At 42.5% G+C, this 22,413-nt stretch overlaps 1 protein-coding gene and 1 long non-coding RNA gene across 2 annotated transcripts in view; one reads left to right on the plus strand and one right to left on the minus strand.

Annotated features, from left to right (window-relative positions):
* mpp4b (MAGUK p55 scaffold protein 4b) overlaps positions 1-19,304 on the plus strand; it is a 99,128-nt gene extending 79,824 nt beyond the window's left edge. The window contains exons 15-21 of the mRNA XM_059967130.1: positions 2,911-2,952; positions 3,758-3,928; positions 9,139-9,219; positions 10,678-10,771; positions 13,450-13,558; positions 17,301-17,435; positions 18,020-19,304. Coding sequence (XP_059823113.1) covers positions 2,911-2,952; positions 3,758-3,928; positions 9,139-9,219; positions 10,678-10,771; positions 13,450-13,558; positions 17,301-17,435; positions 18,020-18,211 — 824 coding nt within the window. The 3' untranslated portion in view covers positions 18,212-19,304. The remainder of the gene's footprint in view (positions 1-2,910; positions 2,953-3,757; positions 3,929-9,138; positions 9,220-10,677; positions 10,772-13,449; positions 13,559-17,300; positions 17,436-18,019) is intronic.
* LOC132392785 (uncharacterized) overlaps positions 1-22,413 on the minus strand; it is a 127,072-nt gene that overhangs the window by 102,414 nt on the left and 2,245 nt on the right. The gene's annotated exons all lie outside the window — the stretch shown is intronic.

Below are 22,413 nucleotides of genomic sequence, written 5' to 3' on the forward strand. Positions count from 1 at the left end.
ATACATTAATGATTTAGATGAAGAGATTAAAAGTAACATTAGCAAATTTGCTGATGACACAAATCTGGGTGGCAGTGTGAAATGTCAGGAGGGTGTTATGAGAATGCAGGGTGACTTGGACAGGTTGGGTGAGTGGGCAAATGTATGGTAGATGCAGTTTAATGTGTATAAATGTAAGGTTATCCACTTCAGAGGCAAGAACAGGAAGGCAGATTACTATCTAAATGGAGTCAAGTTAGGAAAAGAGGAAGTACAACGAGATCTAGGTTTTCTTGTACATCAGTCAATGAAAGTAAGCATGCAGGGACAGCAGGCAGTGAAGAAAGCTAATGGGATGCTGGCTTTTATAACAAGAGGAATCGAGTATAGGAGTAAAGCTGTCCTTCTGCAACTGTACAGGGCCCTGGTGAGACCCCACCTGGAGTATTGTGTGCAGTTTTGGTCTTCAAATTTGAGGAAGGACATTCTTGCTATTGAGGGAGTGCAGCGTAGGTTCACAAGGTTAATTCCCGGAATGGCGGGACTGTCATATGTTGAAAGATTGGAGCCACTGGGCCTGTATACACTGGAATTTAGAAGGATGAGAGGGGATCTGATTGAAACATATAAGATTATTAAGGGATTGGACACACTGGAGGCAGGAAGCGTGTTCCCGCTGATGGGTTAGTCCAGAACTAGAGGCCGCAGTTTAAGAATAAGGGGTAGGCCATTTAGAACTGAGATGCGGAAAAACTTCTTCACCCAGAGAGTGGTGGATATGTGGAATGCTCTGCCCCAGAAGGCAGTGGAGACCAAGTCTCTGGATGCATTCTAGAGAGAGTTAGATAGAGCTCTTATAGATAGCGGGGTCAAGGGATCTGGGGAGAGGGCAGGAACGGGTACTGATTGTGTATGATCAGCCATGATCACAGTGAATGGCAGTGCTGGCTGGAAGGGCCGAATGGCCTACTCCTGCACGTACTGTCTATTGTCTATTGTACCCATGCTCAGGAATAGAAAAGCCTACAGAAATTGGTGGATACATCCCAGTCCATCACAAGCAAAACCATCCCCACCATTGAGTACATTTACATGGAACACTACAACGAGAAAACGGCATCCATCATCAAAGACCACCATTATCTACGCAAAGGTCACTTCTCACTACTACGCAGGAGGTACAGAAGCCTTTGGTCCCACACCACCAGGTTCAGGAACAGTTATTCTACAATCATCAGACTCATGAACTGGCATGGTGAACTTCAATTACAACTACCGTGCACTGATTCAACAACCTAGAGACCCACTTCAAGGAATCTTTACAACTTACGTTCTCAGCATTTTTTTTTTTTGACTTGCACAGTTTGTCTTCTTTTACACATTGGCTGTCTGTCAGTCTTGGTCTCTTTGTGTATAGTTTTCATAAATTCTACAGTATTTCTGTTTTTGTTCTGTGAATTCCTGCAAGAAAATTAATCTCAAGGTAGTGTATATGGTAACATCTGTGTACCTTGATATTAAATTTACTTTGAACTTTATTAGGGTCAGTCAGCATGGTGATGTGAGGGGAAGGTCATTCCTCACAAGTTTTTCAAGGAGGTAACGAAACAAGTTGATGAAGGGTAGAGCCGTGGATGTGGTGTATATGGATTTTAGTAAGGTGTTTGACAAAGTTTCTTATGGTAAGCTCATCAAGAAAGTAATGAGGTTGGGACCCATGGAAACTTGGCTGTGTGGATTTGGAATTGACTTGCCCACAAAATGCAAAGGATTATTGTAGATAGAGTATAGAGTCTGGAGGTCAGTGACTTGTAGTGTTCTACAGGGATCTGTTCAGGGACTCCTGCTCCTTGTGATTTTTATAAATGACAGATGAGGAAGTGGAAGAGTGGGTTAGTAAGCTTGCAAATGGTACGAAGGCTGATGACATTGTGATGGTGTAAAATGTTGTGGCAGTGGGAAAAAGACAGGATGCAGAGTTGGGTAGTGAGGTGACAGAGGGGTTCAGTCCAGAAAAGTGTGAAGCAGTATTTTTCGGAAATTTGAACTTGAAGGCAGAGTACAAGGTTAATAGCAGGATGGAAGAACAGACATTTCTTGGGGTCTAGATCCACAGATCTCTCAAAGGTTGTGTGCAAGTTGATAGAGTGGTTAAGAAGACATATGATGTTGATGGCCCTCATTAGTCAGAAGATTGAGTTCAGGAGCCACAAGGTAAGGTTGCAACTCTCTAAAACCCTGGTTCGGCCACACTTGGAGTATCATGTTCATTTCTAGTCACCTCATTATAGGAAGGATGACGAAGCTTTAGAGAGGGTGTAGGGTAGATTTACCAGGATGCTGCCTTGATCAGAGAGCATGTCTTATGAGGAACGGTTGTGCAAGCTATGGTTTTTCATTTTGGAGTGACAGAGGATGAGAGGCAACTTGATAGAGGTGTATAAGGTTACGAGGTGCACAGATGGAGTGGACAGCTAGTATGTTTTCCCAGGTTTTCAGTGGCCAATACCAGAGGACGTGTGTTTAAGGTTAGTGGAGGAAAGTTTAGGGGAGATGTCAAAGTAGGTGTTTTACACACACAGTGGTGGGTCAATGCAGTGCCAGGGATGGTGGTAGAAGCTGATAAAGTAGGGACATTTAAAAGACTCTTAGATAGGCACACAGATGTAAGAAACATGGAGGGTTATTGGGTGTGTAGAAGCGAAAGGTTAGATTGTGGTGTAGATTTACATAGGTTGGCACAACACCATGGGCTGAGTGATCTGTATTGTGCTGTTCTTTGTTCAGTGATCCACCCAGCCTTGCCAAATCTTACTAGTGGCTGAGTTGTTAAGGTTTATGTGATTCAAAATCTAATATAATACTAAAGATTTATAAATTGAGTTAACAAGTGTTCTGTTTTGTTTCCTGGTTTTATCACCTGATGCACAGAGGATGCTGAGTTCAATGGATATAAACATGGATTGTACATTGGTATGACACATCTCTGCTGCTTGCAGTTTTAAATATATTTTTCATTATGCATCCCAACCTCGAGTTCCCTTCCTTTGCTGCTGTAAAACTCCCTCCTTGGCAGGGGAACTAGGCTTATGGTCAACCATTATCATTTCACTCCAGAATTGTCTTCAGCTATCAAGATGTTCATTTCAAGGTCTCTTCTTACCATTTCCAACACAAGCAATCCAAAATACTGCCAGGAACAGAGATCAAAAGTGTACGAGATATGGCTCAGTCAGTAGCATCTTAATTCCAAATTGAAAGTCAGAAGATTTAAAAACCACTTCGGGACTTGACCTCAATATCTATACTCTAATGCAGTACTGAAGACTTCTTCTGAATGACATGTTAAACCATGTAGACCTCCTCAGGTCTCATACCTTGAAGAAGCTAAATTGATCCTGGTGTGCTTGCCAGTATTTATCCCTCAAACAGACCATTTGGATGTGATTGCACTGCTGACTATGAAGACTTGCTGTACGTAAATATGTTTAAACTGCACTTCATTGGATGTAAAGCACTTTGGTACATCATAAAAACCAATGTGGGTTCTTCCACCAAAATTCCCTATTTATACCAAGACAAAGGACCTGTTTCCTCTATCTCACTCAATTTCCATTTAAAAACAAAGTTTCAGGCACTGAAGAACCAGTTGCCATCTTGCCCAGGATGGAGATTTGTGGCACAAAGAGAATGAGTTTGAATTTCAAATGTTATTGTTCTTCTGAAGTTTCTTGCCCCTCCTGCATATTTACCAGTTGTCCTCTCAATCTCTCTCCAGCAGGATTCAGGAAGAGCATGCGACTCTGCCGCAGGAAATCAAAGAACAGCCAACTGCAATGCTCCGCGTGCTCCCCAAGCAACTGCTATACTAGTACAGTATCACCCTATGAGGAGGTGGTGAGATACCAGCGTGGCCCCACCGAGAAGCACAGGTTGATTATCCTTGTGGGTGAGTAACAAGTGAAACCCTCTGGTTTCCTTAGCTGTGTAAGTCTAGGGAAGACAACCAAACTCGTGAGAGTGAGGTGCTCTCACATCCCAAATCCCTGTTTGTGTGGATGCTGTATAATTTGCTACCCTGTTACAAATTAGTGCCATGAAATAACAGACAGTACACTGCTTATGATTAAAAGATTATTTTTACGATTCTTAATTTGACTGAAGGGTTAGTAAAGAAAAGAACAAAACAAAGGGTCCATTTTAATGTAACAGTCTAACATGCACAAGTTGGAGCTCAGTTTCTCCATGGTCACTGATCCTCAATCGATCTCACCCCTGGCTTCGTCGAATCACGGTCCTGCTCTGGGTCGAATCCTACGACCTCTTCTCTCCTGCATCTTCCCTCTTCATCTCCTCTTGAACAAAAGCTCCAAGCCCAATCTTAGAGTCCCTCACCAGAGAAACTCCCCTTATATCGACCATTCTAATTGAATGGTACACATTTCTTCTCATCTCTTACCTTTAGCAATAACTCAAACAAGCTGAAAACAGAACAGACTGCTCTTACAGACCTACCAAAATGAAATACATACAGCGTAACAGTAAAAATATGAACCAGGGCATTACACAAACAACTTAGATTAGGATCTTCCCAGTGAGTCCTTTTGTGAACTCACTTTGTAAAGGGAATCTTCTCTGCATGAAGGCCCTCTAAACATAGAACTGTAGAGCACAGGTACAGGCCTTTCAGCCCATAATGTCTCTGCTGACAGTATTGCAAAGTTAAACTACACATCTGCCTGCATGTTTTTTCCCTTCAAAAATAGACTTTATTGATTAAAAAATACATAAAAGGGAAGAAACAGCCTTTACATTTGTGATTGTTAACAATCAGTGGTATAAACTTCAAGGAAAAATACAAATAAACAGAGCGCTATTGTTTCTCATGTGGCGCACTGAGGTGATGCCCTTTCGTTGTTCAAGCAGCTTCCCCACCCAACTCTGCCCCTCTGTATGGGGTGATGGAAGAAATCTATACTGTAGTCCTTCCCCACAGAGCTCTGGCACTGACTACACTGAGCTTCAGTGAATCCTTCAGCATGCACTCCCAGCAGCCTGGACTGTACCAGTCTGTGGCAGTCTGCAACATCTTGACTGCACTGGAAGATCTGCGCAGTCTGCGCTGGAAGATCCTTCACAGAGCACTTGATAGAAACACAGAAAACCTACAGCACAATCCACGCCCTTCAGCCCACAAAGCTGTGCCGAACATGTCCTTACCTTAGAACTACCTATGCTTACCCATAGTCCTCTATTTTCCTAAGCTCCATGTATCTATCCAGGAGTCTCTTAAAAGTCCCTATTGTTTCTGCCTCCACCACCGCTGCCGGCAACCCATTCCATGCACTCACCATTCTCTGTGTTTTTTAAAAAAAACTTACCCTTGACATCTCCTCTGTACCTACTCCCAAGCACCTTAAGATTATGCCCTCTTGTGCTAGCCATTTTGGCCCTGGGGAAAAGCCTCTGACTATGTCTTGGTGTGTGTCCTTGGAACAGCCTGAAATCAGAGTTCCCTGTTATGCAACTGCTGGAGATGGACTGGGACACAAACCCTTGCACCTATCTGCAAACCTTCTTAGCAAATGCAGAGTTAGCAAAGAGGTGAGTATCAGTCTCTTTGCTACTCCAGCTGTCCCAAGGACAGCATACGTTGGGGATAATATATTATGTATAGAGGAAAGTTGAGTGTGGGAGGGCCCTTCTCACCGCCAACAAAGTAAGATCTTGGTGTTTGCTGGTCAGATCTGGTAATAAGATATTTTGCCATATGGTTTGGTCCATTTGCTCAGGGGAAAGAACTAATAGAATTGATAGTGTCCCACAGTGTCTGTTACATTCCATACTGACCACTGCCTGACCGACTTGTGGTGAAAGGTGTTTCACTGGAAGTACTCTTCTACAATGGGCAGTTAGTGCAGCAATACCCAGCTGACTGGAATGTTCCATATTTCCCACAGGAATTCACCACTCTCCTTATAGTCAGTGTTTACATTCCCCCCAGCACTAATGCTAAGCAGGCGCTCTGTGAACTGTACAGGGCGATTAGCGAACTGCAGAACGCACACCCTGATGGACTGTTTATTGTCGCTAGAGATTTTAACCACGCAAACCTTAAGTCAGAGCTCCCCCAAATTCCATCAGTATGTGGACTTTGCAACAAGAGGGGAGAGCGCATTGGACCTTGTTTACACAAACATCCCCGACTCGCATACAGACTGATTGTCAGATGCTCCAGACCAGTTCAGAAGCAGGTGTAAACCTGGCCAGCAGGAGCCATCTCTGCTCTTCAAGACTGCTTTGAGCACACTGACTGGCACATGTTCAGGGAGGCTGCAGCCGATGGTGACTCTACCAACTTAGAGGAGTACACGGCATCAGTGATTAGCTACATCAGCAAGTGCATTGATGACGTCATTGCCCAAGACCATCACTACATGCTCTAACCAGAAGCCATGGATGACTGTGGAGGTGCATGCGCTGCTGAGAACCCGTGACTTCACCTTCAAAGCAGGCAACAAGGCAGCTGTAACAACAGCAAGGACCAAATTGTACCAGGCCATCAGAGAGGCAAAGTGTGCACACGCCCAGCGAATCCACAGCCACTTCCAGGACAGTGGTGACACGCAGCGCATGTGGAAGGGCATTCAGGACATCACCAACTACAGGACAACATCACCTGACTGTGCGGGTGATGCCTCCCTCCCAGATGCACTGAATAACTTCTACACTCATTTCAAGGTGGAAAATGATGTGGTGGCAAGGAAGACCACTCCTCCTCCAAATGACCAGGTGCTGTGTCTCAACGTGGCCAATGTGAGAAGAATCCTGTGCAGGGTCAACCCACGGAAGGCTGCTGGACCAGACAACATCCCTGGTAGAGTGCTCAGAGGATGTGCAGACCAGCTAGCAGATGTTCTCACTGACATCTTCAACATCTCCCTGAGCAGCACCACCATTCCAACGTGCTTCAAGGCCACCACCATCGTCCCTGTGCTGAAGAAGTCTTCAGTGTCCTGCCTCAATGACTACTGTCCCGTTGCACTCACATCCATCATAATGACGTGTTGCAAGAGGCTCATCATGAAGCACATCAAGACCCTGCTGCCTCCCTCACTGGCACCCCTGCAGTTTGCGTACCATCCCAACCGTTCAACAGACGATGCCATTGCCATCACCCTCCATGTGGCCCTAACCCACCTGGACAAAAAAGACACATATGTTCAAATGCTGTTCAAAGACTTCGGTTCAGCATTCAACACAATCATTCCCCAGAAACTGATTGGAAAGCTGAGCCTGCTGGGCCTGAACATCTCCCTCTGCAACCGGATCCTAGACTTCCTGACTGGGAGACCTCAGTCAGTCCGGATCAGGAGCAGCAGCTCCAACACCATCACAGTGAGCACAGGAGTCCCCCAGGCTGTGTGCTCAGTCCACGGCTGTTCACTCTGCTGACCCACGACTGTGCTGCAACACACAGCTTGAACCACATCATCAAGTTTGCTGATGGCACGACCATGGTGGGTCTCATCAGCAAGAACGACAAGTCGACATACAGAGAGGAGGTGCAGCGGCTAATGGACTGGTACAACCTGTCTCTGAATGTGAACAAAACAAAAGAGATGGTTGTTGACTTCAGGAGGGCACGGAGCGACCACTCTCCGCTGAACATGGAGACAGTTCCTCGGTAGAGTTCGTTAAGAGCACCAAATTTCTTGGTGTTCACCTGACAGAGAATCTCAACTGGTCCCTCAACACCAGCTCCATAGCAATGAAAGCCCAGCAGCATCTCTACTTTCTGCGAAGGCTGAGGAAAGTCCATCTTCTACCCCCCATCCTCATCACATTCTACAGAGGTTGTATGAGAGCATCCTGAGCAGCTGCATCACTGCCTGGTTTGGAAGTTGCACCATTTTGGATTGCAAGACCCTGCAGCGGATAGTGAGGTCAGCTGAGAAGATCATTGGGGTTTCTCTTTCCGCCATTACAGACAGTTACACTACACATTGCATCCGCAAAGGAAACAGCATTATGAAGGACCCCACGCACCCCTTACACAAACTCTTCTCCCTTCTGCTATCTGGGAAAAGGCACCGAAGCATTCGGGCTCTCATGTCCAGACTATGTGACAGTTTCTTCCCCCAAGCCATCAGACTCCTCAATACCCAGAGTCTGGACTGACACCAACTTACTGCCCTCTACTGTGCCTATTGTCTTGTTTATTATTTATTGTAATGACTGCACTGTTTTGTGCACTTTATGCAGTCCTGGGCAGGTCTGTAGTCTAGTGTAGTTTTTTCTGTGTTGTTTTTATGTAGTTCAGTGTAGTTTTTGTACCGTTTCATGTAGCACCATGGTCCTGAAAAATGTTGTCTTGTTTTTACTGTGTACTGTACCAGCAGTTATGGCTGAAATGACAATAAAAAGTGACTTGACTTGTAGTGGTACCAGACCTATCTTCTACGATACCAGGGACAGGGAGAACCTCGGGGTGAGGTGACAGTTTGTACCCACCTACTTTAGGTCCCTATATGCCTGATGCAGAGAAGTGGGGGCAGGCCATGTACAGCAGTCTTGAGCATATCACACCTAATGACCAAATTCTTCCAAGATACTGTCAGACAGCATCATTTCCACAGACGCAGGTTTTGCTTGACCTTTCCAACCAGTTCCTGCCAATTCTTCAGACCAAATCCCTGGCACCTTCTGTGAAGGGAATGTTGGAACAGTCGGGCCGGTTGCCAAAGAGCACTGTCTCACTCTTCCTGTGGTTTACATCTCTAACTAGTTCCATTCCTTGCTTGCTAGAATGAGAATGTATTGAAACATGAAGGTGATGGAGGAATTGAGGGAGGAGGTATGCTGTTACAACTGTGTATTGTCAAGCTTACACTTCTGAAACCTAGACAAGTGAAGCTGTAGCTATGGGATCAATGAAAGCTGAACCATGGGAAGGCAGACTCTCTGTGCTGACCATGGAGAAAGGAGTTTTGCCAGTTTTTGCAACTCTTCTGCCAAAACAAAGGAGATCAAATGTCCTCCCACAGCCTGGTTCCAAGTTTTAGAATCCAGCTAAAAGTGTTAGCCAGCTAGTAAGAATAACCTGTGATAAATGAGATTCAGAGGCTATCTTACCTTCTTTGTTTCTTAACGCTTTAGGACCCTCAGGTGTGGGAGTGAATGAACTCAGAAGAACACTGATTGAGACCAACCCACATCTGTTCCAGAGTCCAGTACCACGTAAGTTTGATACTTTGTGGGTAAGCAGATGCTGAGGTACATCTCTCTGCATAAGATCAGCTTCCACTCTGAAAATCCCTGCTGTTACTTAGCCAGTTTACAAGTGGAGCATGATGTTGATGAAGGGTTGGGGCCAAGTGTGAACATTATAAATAATACAGTGATCACAAATCTAGTCATTTCTTCTGATTTTCAATTACAAAATTTAATGGATACCTTTCTCTTAGACAGATTTTGGATTTCAAAAGGCAATATGTAGCCAAATAGTAACAACAACAATATTTCCTGAAGGACAAACTCCCAGAGGGAGTGAGATCTCAGTGGAAGGGTAGCAGACATCCCACCTCTCCCAGAAGTTGCAGGGGTCTCCCGCATATTGATAGTGGCTCCCTGACGCCGGCAAATTATATACAATATCCCAGAAATTGATTTTTTTTGAGAGGGAGAGGGAGCATCCTGATTGGTCTCTCTTCATGCTAAGTAGGCCTATCGGTTTTCTCTGTGGGTGGGCTTTACAGTCGACCTCTCTATCTCTCTTTTTCATTGTCCATCAGTTCAGTTTAGTGTCCTGCTGCACCGTGGCAGAGTGATCCAAAAAAAGAAAATATAAAACATACCTCACCCCAGACTACACTAAAGTGTACACCTGCCTAATAGGGGTCAAAAATAATGACAGTGTTGCTTGTTGCACTGTTTGCAACAGTGACTTTTCTATTGCCTGTGGTGGGTTAAATGACCGGAAAAGACATGTTGAGGTGAGTTTAACAGGTGACATTCATTCATTAGCATAGCTAACGTTATTTAAACTAGCTGGCTAGCTGCTCAGGAGCTACTCAATTGATGCCCTACGTGATGAGGCCAAACTCCCTGTAGACTTGCTTAAAGTTGTAATGGAATAAAAAAATGACTCCATGATAATATAAGTACATATTTTAATGTCACATTTTCTGCATATACCCAACTTGGTTTACAGATTAAACAAAGTCAATATAAGAAAGTATTACATACACCCTTGGAGGTCGACCGGGGGTGGGGGGATATAGGGTTGTGGGAGGCAGGGGTGCTACCTCCCTGAAATGAGTTTTTGCAAGGTGGGATGTCTGGGGTAGTGTCCTGTGAGAGAGGAAAGAGTGCCTATAGGGAAGTGGAATGCAAAGGGGGAGAAGGGAGAGCAGAGGTAGGATGTGTGTTAACCTGTTGTATTCTGGAGGAAACACAAGAGATTCTGCAAATGCTGGAAATCCTGACTAACTCACACAAAATGCTGGAGGATCTCAGCAGGTCAGGTAGCATCTGTGGCAATGAATAAACATTCAATTTTTCAGGCTGTGACCCTTCATCAGGACTGGAAAGGAAGGGGAAAGAAGCCAGAAGCAGTCCATCCCTGGCTTGTATTTCTTGGATGTTGTTATGGAGGGCTATTTCATCCTGATTACTCTCCCCTCTCTATTCCGGTAGATACCACCAGGTCACCAATCAGCTATGAGGAAGATGGTCGGGAATATTATTTTGTTTCCAGGGAAACATTTGAAGCCATGGCACTGAGTCACAGGTAGGTAGATATATCAGCTGTTTGAGTCAGAAGGGGATAAATGCAACAATTTTGTTTAAACAATACTTCAGCAGTTCTGGGTAATGAAGAGCCAGCAGGACAAGATCTGGTCTGCGTGAGATAATAATGCTTCTGGAAATGGTTCTCTTTCTGAACTACCCAAGATGATAAGTCATTGACTGTGAGAAGAGGAGTCAGGTAGACTGCTCACTGAGTGCATCTAAAAGCAATAGAATATCACTGACACGTTAGAGCCTCAGCTCAGTCTCCCATCCAAAAACTTACTTGAAGCATGGAGCAGAAAAACTGAGAGGAGAGGGATTTGGTGGAGCTTTGATACACTGAAAACACAGCAAAGGTGGATAGGCAGGATGTGTGGTTTATGGCAGAGTAGTTGTCTTTTGTAATGGTGCTTCCAGATTTAAGGGCTCAGTCAAGTTTGCCTTCAGGTCTCCAATGAAGGCTGATGTGCTGTAAATTAATGTCTAATTCAGGTTACCAGTTGCGGTAGGAAGGAATGAAGACATTTCCTATAGTGTGTTTTGGCTTGTAGATCACACTAGAGTGATGGACTGAAGAATCCACCTGTCAGTTTCCATGCTGCACAAGAACACAGATAATCTGTAAGTCTAGTCAGCAGCAATCCAAGGAAAATCACACCTTACTTCTTAGTGTTTGAAATTGTCAAGAGAAGTACCAACTGAGTCGATAACTGTGTTAAGTCTTTTAAAGCTAGGATCTTAGTTTCGAAGTAGAAATGTAGGCATGTAGGCAATTTATGTTGCTTTCTTTGCCTCTGCCTGTGGTTCCTTCAGATAAAGCTTCTTTGGCTCCTTCAACTGTTATAAATGATCTGCCTCAATGTCTCATTGTGAAGTAATTTGTAAATGCAAGTCGGGAGGATTATAGCCAATCCAGAGGTTATTATAGATGACTGAGCTATTAATACCAACTTTTTGATTGTGAAAGCCATGTTTCTTGACAGGTAACATGATTGCCTCATCTTGTGCAAATATGCATTACCAGAAATGACCTGAGAGATGGTCCTGAGAAACAAGAACTACTCTCTACTTTCCATGGTTTCTTACATCAGCTCCCTCTCCGACCATAGAAGATGTGCAAAGATACTGAACCACTTAAGTCTCAGGTTTATAAATACATCCAATAGCTGCCCAGCTTTGTAAACTGCAGAGGTGTTAGACCAAGAGAAGCAAGCAGATCTGGAGCATGACCACCAAGAGGTGGACCCTGAACACAGACAGAAGTAAAAGCGAAGATCCCAGAAGGACATTTTTCCCAACATTAGGAACCTCATCTTCCAGTGGAGATTGTCTGAATAAATGGACACCTTAAAAGTGTGCAAAATCATAATCTCTCATGCAAATCAAAGACCATTCAATATTACCACGGACTTAGTAAACTATTAACAGTCTAGACACGAGGACATCTGCAGATGCTGGAAATTAAAGCAACACACACAAAATGCTGGTGGAACGCAGCAGGCCAGGCAGTATCTATAGGAAGAAGTAAACACAAAGTACACTGCAGATGCTGTGGTCAAATAAACACGTACTAACAAGCTGGATGAACTCAGCAGGTTGGGCAGCATCCGTTGAAAGGAGCAGTCAACGTTTCGGGCGGAGACCATTCGTCAGGACTAACTGAAAGGAAAGATAGTAAGAGATTTAAAAGTAGGAGGGGGAGGGGAAAATGTGAAATGATAGGAGAAGCTGGAGGGCGTGGGGTGAAGCTGAGAGCTGGAAAGGTGATTGGCAAAAGGGATACAGAGCTGGAGAAGGGAAAGGGTCATGGGATGGGAGGGGGAGGGGAGCACCAGAGGGAGATGGGGAACAGGCAGAGTGATGGGCAGAAAGAGAGAAAACAAAGGAGGGGGGAAAAAACTAAATATATCAGGGATGGGGTAAGAAGGGGAGGAGGGGCATTAACGTAAGTTAGAGAAGTCAATGTTCATGCCATCAGGTTGGAGGCTACCCAGCCGGTTAATAAGGTGTTGTTCCTCCAGCCTGAGTGTGGCTTCATCTTGACAATAGAGGAGGCCATGGATAGACATATCAGAATGGGAATGGGACGTGGACAGGATCTCCCAGTAGCCATTTTAACATTTTAATTCCACTCTCTTACCATCTTTCCTTTCAGTTAGTCCTGACGAAGGGTCTCGGCCCAAAACATTGACAGCGCTTCTCCCTATAGATGCTGCCTGGCCTGCTGCATTCCACCAGCATTTTGTGTGTGTGTTGTAATAAAAATCTAGGAGGGCCTCAAAGGGTCACCCATCTGAAATTTAATTTTGTTTCTCTACCAAGGGATGTGGCCTGCACTTCTGAATATTTCCAGACTTTCTGTTTTCATTTTAGATTTTTGTTCTTATTTTTAACCGTTGTGCTAATTAACCAATGCAAGGTACACAAAAAGGGGAAAAAGTCCTATTGTTTCCAACAACTGGATGTGATCACTGTAGTGTCTTGATTTCTTGAACAAGCAGTCACTTTTGAACAAAGCTTTATCAGCTTTTCCTGTCACTTTTGTTCCTACACTCAAAGCAGAGCTCCAAATGACAGGGGTGGGTGGTGGGGGGGGGGGGGGGGTGCAGTGGTGGCAAGAGAGCATGAGCTGCTGTCATTCTGTTTGTGAAGTACAGCACCTCCTTCTGACCACAGGTTTCTGGAGCACGGAGAATACAAAGGCCACTTTTATGGCACCAGCAGGGAGGCTGTACGCTTGATTCTGGATTCAGGGTTAATTTGCATCATAGACCTCGAACCACAGGTAAGTGTTTACCTACCGAAAGAAGAGTACGCTCTTCCTTGTCTGCTCTTCACAGTATGGTCAAATCTTGGCATAAATCCCTCCAGTTTCAAAGGCTGCATGGTAGCTCATGTCCATTTAATAATAGTTTGACAATGAAATGCCCAATATTAGCCAATACCGTATTCGACAACCCCCAATCTTAATGGTTATGATAGGTGGCCTCACTTTTGTCACCAAAGTCCTATCTCAATCTTTTCATTTATTCTCTTGTAACCATCTAAATCAGAAACTTTTACTTTGCAAAGACTCAATTAACACAGAAACAGGCCATGCTGTTGACAGCAGGTGGTGCAGCCCATGGACCTACAGTCTCACATCCAGCAGCTTGAGTTCAACCTTGACCCCCAGAGCTGTCTGTGTGGAGTTTGCACATTCTCCCTGTAACCAAATGGGTTTCCTCTGGGAGCTCCGGTTTCCTGCAAAGATGTGAAGGTTTGTAGATGAAGTATCTCTAGTGTGTGGATGATCGGTTGACTTATAAGAATGTAGGAAGAATAAAATAGGATTAGTGTAAATAGACATTTGATGTGGACTTGATGGGCTGCAGATCCTTTTTCTTCAAGCTTATTTAAATCCTTCAATCGGACCCCTCTCACTATTCTGCATCACTTCTAACTCTTCTTCAACTTACCAATCAGTTCAGTGATACGATGGGTTCATTCTGGCATGTGAGGGGGCGACTCAACCCAATAGTTTCAGATTCTTGCAGGAAAGTCCTGCTTCCTTTCTTAATAGTCATGTAAATTATTTTATCTTAAGTGCTTTTTTCAAAGATCCTGACTGACTTGACTTCCACCACTCTACCAAGAAGTTGAGTGTTGGGATCTAACTATATATATACTTAATGATTCAGGAACAGCTTCTTCCCCCTTTGCCATCTGATTTCTGAATGGACATTGAACCCATGAACACTATCTTAGCACTTTTTTTCTCTTTTTGCACTATTATTTAATTTAACGTGTGCGTGTGTGTGTATATGTAATAATTTACAATTTTTATTATGTTTTGCAATATGTTGCTGCCACATAACAATAAATTTCATGACATATGCCATGATATTAAAACTGATTCCAAATAGTTGTATGACTGGATGAAAAAATACTTCTGTTTATGTGAATAACAGTTTTGAAGTACTTGAATTTATATACCTCAATCTAAGACTTAACTGTTTAGCTAATAATAATTATTATAAGCTACTGAAAGCTATGCAAACTCATCTAACTTTGTATGCATTTGCATTATTGGAATTAACTTCCCTCAAATGAATCCATTTGTTGTATGACAGATTGTAAACTACTCTTTATATGTAGAGCAGTTCTGGAGTACCTTGAATTGTTCTTCTCATTAAGAGAGAAGGATATTCACCAGATACCAGCTGCTTAATTGTCTTGGTGAGTTCACTGTTTGGGTGCATGAAGGCTGGTTGAGTAAAATTCTCTACTGGATGAGTCAGAAGTTATATTTGGTGAAAGGGGTGTCAAATTAAGTTGAACTGGGTATGTTACAGTGAGACAGGCACATGAGACTGCAGATGCTAGAATCTGAAGCACAACATAAAACACTGGAGGAACTCAGCAGGTCAGGTAGCATCTATGGAGGGAAATGGACATTCGCCATTTCAGGTCAAGACCCTTTGGCCAGACCAAAAGTTCGAGGGGAAATGATCAGTATAAAAAGCTGGCGAGGGAAGAAGTAGAGCAACAGCTGGCAGGATCCAAGTGAAGGGAGGTAATAGACAAAAGGCGGAGGGGAGAATAAGAGTAGCACTAGAAGTCACTAATAGACAATAGACAATAGGTGCAGAAGTAGACCATTCGGCCCCTCGAGTCTGCACCGCCATTCTGAGATCATGGCTGATCATTCACTATCAATACCCAGTCCCTGCCTTGTCCCCATATCCCTTGATTCCCCTATCCATCAGATATCTATCCAGCTCCTTCTTGAAAGCATCCAGAGAATTGGCCTCCACCGTCTTCCGAGGCAGTGCATTCCACACCTCCACAACTCTCTGGGAGAAGAAGCTCTTCCTCAACTCTGTTTTAAATAACTGACCTCTTATTCTCAATCCATGCCCTCTGGTACTGGACTCTCCCAACATCTGGAACATATTTCCTGCCTCAATCCTATCAAATCCTTTAATTATCTTAAACGTTTCAATCAGATCCCCTCTCAATCTCCTCAATTCCAGTGTGTACAAGCCCAATCTCTCCAATCTCTCTGCATAAGACAGCCCTGCCATCCCAGGAATCAACCTAGTGAATCTACGCTGCACTTCCTCAATTGCCAGAATGTCCTTCCTTAAACCTGGAGACCAAAACTGTACACAATATTCCAGGTGTGGTCTCACCAGGGCCCTGTACAAATGCAAAAGGACATCCTTGTTCTTGTACTCAATTCCCCTTGCAATAAAGGCCAACATTCCATTTGCCCTCTTCACTGCCTGTTGCACTTGCTCATTCACCTTCATTGACTGATGAACTAGGACTCCTAGGTCTCTTGGCATTTCTCCCTTACCTAACTCTACACCGTTCAGACAATACTCTGCCCTCTTGTTCCTGCTTCCAAAGTGGATAACTTCACATTTATTCACATTGAATGACATCTGCCAAGTATCTGCCCACTCACCCAGCCTATCCAAGTCTCCCTGTATTCTCCTAACGTCCTCTTCGCATGTCACACTGCCACCCAGTTCAGTATCATCAGCAAACTTGCTGATATAGTTTTCAATGCCCTCATCTAAATCGTTGACATAAATCGTAAAGAGCTGTGGTCCCAATACAGAGCCCTGTGGTACCCCACTAGTCACCTCCAGCCAGTCCGAGAAACACCCATTCACTGCTACCCTTTGCTTTCTATCTGCCAGCCAGTTTTCTATCCATGTTGAAACCCTGCCCCCAATGCCATGAGCTCTGATTTTACTCACCAATCTCCTATGTGGCACCTTATCGAATGCCTTCTGAAAATCTAGGTACACAACATCCACTGGCTTACCCTCATCTAACATCCTTGTTACACCCTCAAAAAACTCCAACAGATTAGTCAAGCATGATTTGCCCTTGGTAAATCCATGCTGGCTCGGCCTAATCCTATTACTGCCATCAAGATGTGCCACTATTTCGTCCTTAATAATGGACTCAAGCATCTTCCCCACGACTGACGTTAGGCTAACAAGGCGATAGTTCTCCGTTTTCTCCTTCCCTCCCTTCTTGAAAAGTGGGATAACATTAGCCACTCTCCAATCTTCAGGAACTGATCCTGAATCTAAGGAACATTGGAAAATGATTACCAATGCATCTGCAATTTCCTGAGCCACGTCTTTTAGAACCCTCGGATGCAGACCATCTGGCCCCGGGGATTTATTAGCCTTCAGTCCTACCAGTCTACTCATCACAATATAGCACAGGAGGTGAGTTTAAAATCACAAGACAGGTAAGTGTTATTGGTAAACACAAGAGAGTCTGCAGATGCTGGAAATCCAGAGTAACACACACAAAATGAGTCAATATCTATAGAAAGGAATAAAGAATCACCATTCCAGGCTGATATGAAGGGTCTTAGCCTGGAACATTGACTCTTTATTCAGTTCCATGCATGCTGCCTGAGTCCTCCAGCATTTTTTGGGTGTGTGTGTGTTACAGTGTAGATTCACCATTGCAGATTTACAGAATCCTGTCAAATGCTTTCATGTTTTTTTGCACAGAGAATTCCAGAGGCACGAACAAAGGAGCTAAAACCCTTCATTATATACATCAAACCTCCAAACATTAGACGTCTCCAGCAGACTCGTGCACATAGCAGTATTATCACCGAGTATTATGTCAACAGGTCTTTCAAGGTGAGTTAGCTCTATATATTTACCAATGCTATGAATAACCTCTTTCGTGTCATAATTCCAACTCATTGGCACTTATTTATTGGGAAGGGGTTTTGATCCATTACCTGGGATAAAGGAATTTTGGGGTTTTCGATGTATTTACAGCAATTTTGAACTAGGTTACAAAAAAGGAATCAAAAATATTAATCCAATCACAAACCAGAGAAAATCTGCAGAATCTGGAAATCCAAGCAACACACACAAAATGCTGGAAGAACTCAGCAGGCCCAAAATGTTGACTGTACTCTTTCCCATAGATGCTGCCTGACCTGCTGAGTTCCTCCAGCATTTTATGTGTGTTGCTCAAAAATAATAAGTAGGACTTACTACTAAATTCAACAGGACTCAATGGAAGAGAGTTCTGGGTTTCCCAAATATGAAATGTTAGTTCCCTTCATCTGTAATTCCACTCTACGCACTCTTTGATTGCCTATTTATGTTACAGTCCTGCTCCTATCTTAGTGCACTTCTTCCCCATCACTGTCTCCCCCCAAATCACTCTCTCTTTCTGTGTATCATTCACTGATTTTTATTTTTGTGAACAGGAGGAAGATTTACAAGAGATACAGGATGTATCTGAGAAGATGCTGAACTACTTTGGGCATTTGTTTGACTCTGTGATTGTGAATGATGAGCTTGAGGACACTCGCTTGCAACTACTTTCTGTTGTAAAAGAGGCACAGGCTGGTTCACACTGGGTGCCTGCAGCTTGGCTAAATTCAGACTCAGGCTCTTAATTCCTATATCATGAGGCATCAGAGATGGGTAACTTGCTTAGTGCGACCTAGACTTGATATCCAATGTATGCTGTTTGATGAGATAGTGTAATATGTACACTACACGTAAACCTGAGCTGTACCTTATCTGGTACATTAATATCTCTGTGTGGATGAGATCTGGTCTGTATCTAACCCATGCTTTTGTGGGATTGTTTGATTGACATTTACCCTGCATGAAATTAACACTGGACCTAGCAGAGAATATTTGATGGGTCTAGTCTAGATAAGCTTTTCTCTATATCTAACTTGTGCTTTTCTGATCTTGGTTGTTATTGATGCCTGCAGGTCAAATGGAAAACTACAGAGCTGAGCAATTTTGTTCCAATGAGCGGCAAATTTGCTTCAGAAAGGTTATGTAAAAAATCTAGGCATAGCACTCTTTATGCTGTGAACTATGTATACTGGGAGAGGAGTAGCACGTAGATGTGCATAAATATTTCATGATAAATAATAAAAGTAATAATTGCTTCTCAGGCTTCCAGCCAGGTACAGGTACTGATTTTAACTGACATTTTGATGACAAGCTCTGCCATCTTCATCAGGGATGATGCCTGGGCATGTCTAGTCCACTTGTATATATACTCCCATCATCCATCCCTCGATTGGTTAGTCCTCATCTAATCAGGTTTCTGCTGTGGCACCTCCCTTACTATCAAATTCCAGTTCTTACTTAGAGTGAGACCTTTGGCTTTATTAAAATCCTTTTCCTCTAGTTTTATTTCAATTGCTTCCTTCACCAGGTGGTCCCTAAAGCCACTGGCATGGCACAGTAGTTTTGTGCCATCAAAGTCAAACCTGTGGCCATTGCGAATACAATGTTCTGCTGCCACTGATCTCGCTGGGTAACCCAAATGGATACACCTCCTGTTTTCCTCCATGCGTCCCGTCTGGCCAATGTACACTGCTCTGCATTCACAGAGAATCCTGTAAACTCCAGCCGTCCTGAGACCCAGGTCATCTTTGACTTGCATAAACTGTGATTTGAGCTTGTAAATAAGGTGAGACAGCGGAAACCTGATTGGATGAGGACTAACCAATCAGGAGGGACAGATGACGGGGTATAAAAACCACTGGACTAAACAGGTCCAGACATCATCCCTGATGCAAATAGCAGAGTTTGTCATCGAAACATCAATTGAAATCGATACCTGTACGTGGCTGGAAGCCTAGGAAGAATTAATCCGTCATATATACTGAGAGAGCACTAGATCCTTTTTCAATAAAAGTAATGATTGTTGGGTTTCACTTTGTTAGTTGTCTGTTTCATTTGATATGAACTATAGAATTTGTTTCTTCATACATGCTCTAATTTTTCCAAATTCAATTTCAATCTATTTTCCAGCTTCCTTCTCTCCTGTTCTAAAGCTGCCAATTCTTGCCTGAACTGAAGAAATGGGAAAGATGGGAGCTATGCTAAGATATTAAACAAAATAATTGCTTCAGCAGTGCTCCTGATATTGGATGTAGTGGCAAAACTAATCCAAAATCTAGACAAAACAAGTACAGTGGCCACAGGGTTGTTATTCTTGCAATTTGCACCCTCGGCTCCAATGAAATGATTGTTCCAAAGAGTCGAATCCTTTATTTCATCACTTATTAGCAATTAGCGAACATACAATCTTGAAGCGCTACTGAGTGGCCAGCAAAGATATGACCTCCGCCAGTCTCGAGCCACAATCTGCCATGAAGTAAGCAAGAAAGTGTAACTTATTCCCTTTGCTTTCACCATGCCCCTACTCATGTGACTAGTCACCACAATAAACTTGCAACACAGATTACATGGCTCCTATATTGCATTCAATTGGTGAATTCAATCAGTTGACACTTCTTGGGGAGGTGGGGGAGGGGAAGTGTTGTGCATTTAAAATCAGGTAACTGTGGAGCAGAAGTGTCCCCATACTTCCGGCTGCCTCAGGAAATTTGTCTCTTCATACTTAAACTGGATTTTCATTCAGCATACTGTAGGTCAAATTAAATTCATTATCAAAGTATGTATTTGGTAACATATTGTATCTTGATTTAATTTCTTCCAACCACTTATAGCAAAAAGAATTAAAATAGAATTTTATAAAGAAACTACACATAGACAATTTATACTGACAAAAAAAAATGAAGTAAGAAAGAAGAGAAATTGTGCAAATAAAAATAATACTGAGAACATGAGTTGTAAAGAGTCCCATAAGATTTTCTTTTCAACATAAAATTATATGGTAATGTTCAACTCCTGAAATATGCTAAATTTGTCTGGCAGAGAATTTTTCACACTTACTCTTAACTCACACAACAGCCAGGTATTATTAACCTAGATAAAGTGGCTGAGGCTGGTATTTTCACAATATTTAAGAAGCATCGAGACAAACATTTGAATCACCAAGGTACTGAAGGCTACAGACCAAGTCAGGGTCAGAATTGGGTTCGTTATCACTGTCTTATGAGATGTGAAAGTTTTCGTTAGGTGGCAGCAATACAAGTGCAAAGACATAAAATTTCTAGAAATTACAAAATAAATTGTGCAAAAAACAGGAATAATGTGGTTGTGTTCATGAGCCATTCAAAAATCCAATGGTGGGGGGGGGGGGGAAAGCAGTCTCTAAATCACTGAGTGTGGGTCTTCAGGCTCCTATACCTCCTCCCTGAGGGTAGTAATGAGAGGAGGGTATGTCCTGGAATGTGACTGCCCTAAATGATTCTCAGAATTCCTCATATTGAAAAATTGTGATGATGGGGAAGTACAACCCAGTCTCAATCTGTCAAAGTTACACAAGGATGGGTCCATATCTATACCAACACTCATATCTGTGTTGTGTCAACCCAATTTCTCCTTCCAGCTGTATTGTAAGTTGCAAGGCCAGCACATGCAATTTAAAATTGAATGCTACTGGAGGGAGTGTGCAAATCAAATACACATGAAACTTCAGGTTCAGGTAATTATTGGTGGATGTGCTCCTGGTTTGCTCCTTCATCTTAAATGATTACTGTTTTAAATGAGCATGACCTCAAATACACATCCTTAAGTTCAGGGTAGTCATCCCCAAACTTTAATCCACATAGATTGAAGTATATAACTACCCAGTCAGACATTACTATCATTACAGTACCTTATAATGGTCAGCTCTCATATGATGCTATCTCCAGGCACTGCGGTAATAGTCCCCATTTGTTAGTGCTGTTCCAAGTAGTATGGTGCACTATTTACCTGATTAATGTTTTTTATAATTTTCATATTGTTAATGTGCTCCATAATTACACTATGTTAACACATTTGTTACAGTATAGTAGATTCCAATTTTTTCAGTTTATCATTCTGGAAGATTTTTTTTATTAATTATAGTACGGTGACTTGCACTAATCCCCAATTATCAGAATTTCGTTCCCCTAATCTTTGTATCAAAATACAGTTACAGAGCATCACTTTTAGTTCAGGGGTTGCCATTGACTAATGCCATTAAGCAAGTGGTCCATAAATCCCAGGTTGGAAACCACTTTTAATTTATTCAATACTAACCTCCCCGCCAGTTATTACAGCACTTTGTTTCTTTCTATTAAAAATAGTATTATCCTTAAAAATATTTACATTATCCTCTGTATAGTAGAGAATAAAGATCCTGATGCTGTTAATCACTTAATTATTATACTATATTGCCCACTAATTATTAAATAATCAGCTAATTTTAATGTATTAATCCTCCATTTATTGCAGAATGTTATCTTCCATTTTGATGTCTTGAGTCTACTCTGCAGTATTTCACTACATTATGATCATAGTATATTATAATACATGATTACTAAATATTATCCTATTTATCAATATTAAACCTCTATTTATTACAACAATATGTTAATTATTCACTTGTTTGGATTATTTCTCAATGATCATTTTACAAATTGTTACAAAGCATTTTTATCAATGATTACAATGGATTAGTCTTCCAATGGTTGCAAGTTTTCAAAATGATAGGTTGATATGTTAATCTTCCAGTTAGAGAACATCATTCCAACTATAAAGAGAACAGTTCCTTCTATGATTACAGTATACTTTTCTCCAATGATTATATAAATGTTTATTCCCTGAATGGATAAGGATTGTTTATCACAAATAAGATAAAATCTGCAGATGCTGGAAATCCCAGCAACACACACAACATGTTGGAGGAACTCAG

The sequence above is a fragment of the Hypanus sabinus genome, chromosome 4, assembly GCF_030144855.1.
Source record: "Hypanus sabinus isolate sHypSab1 chromosome 4, sHypSab1.hap1, whole genome shotgun sequence".
Classification (NCBI taxonomy): Eukaryota; Metazoa; Chordata; class Chondrichthyes; order Myliobatiformes; family Dasyatidae; genus Hypanus; species Hypanus sabinus.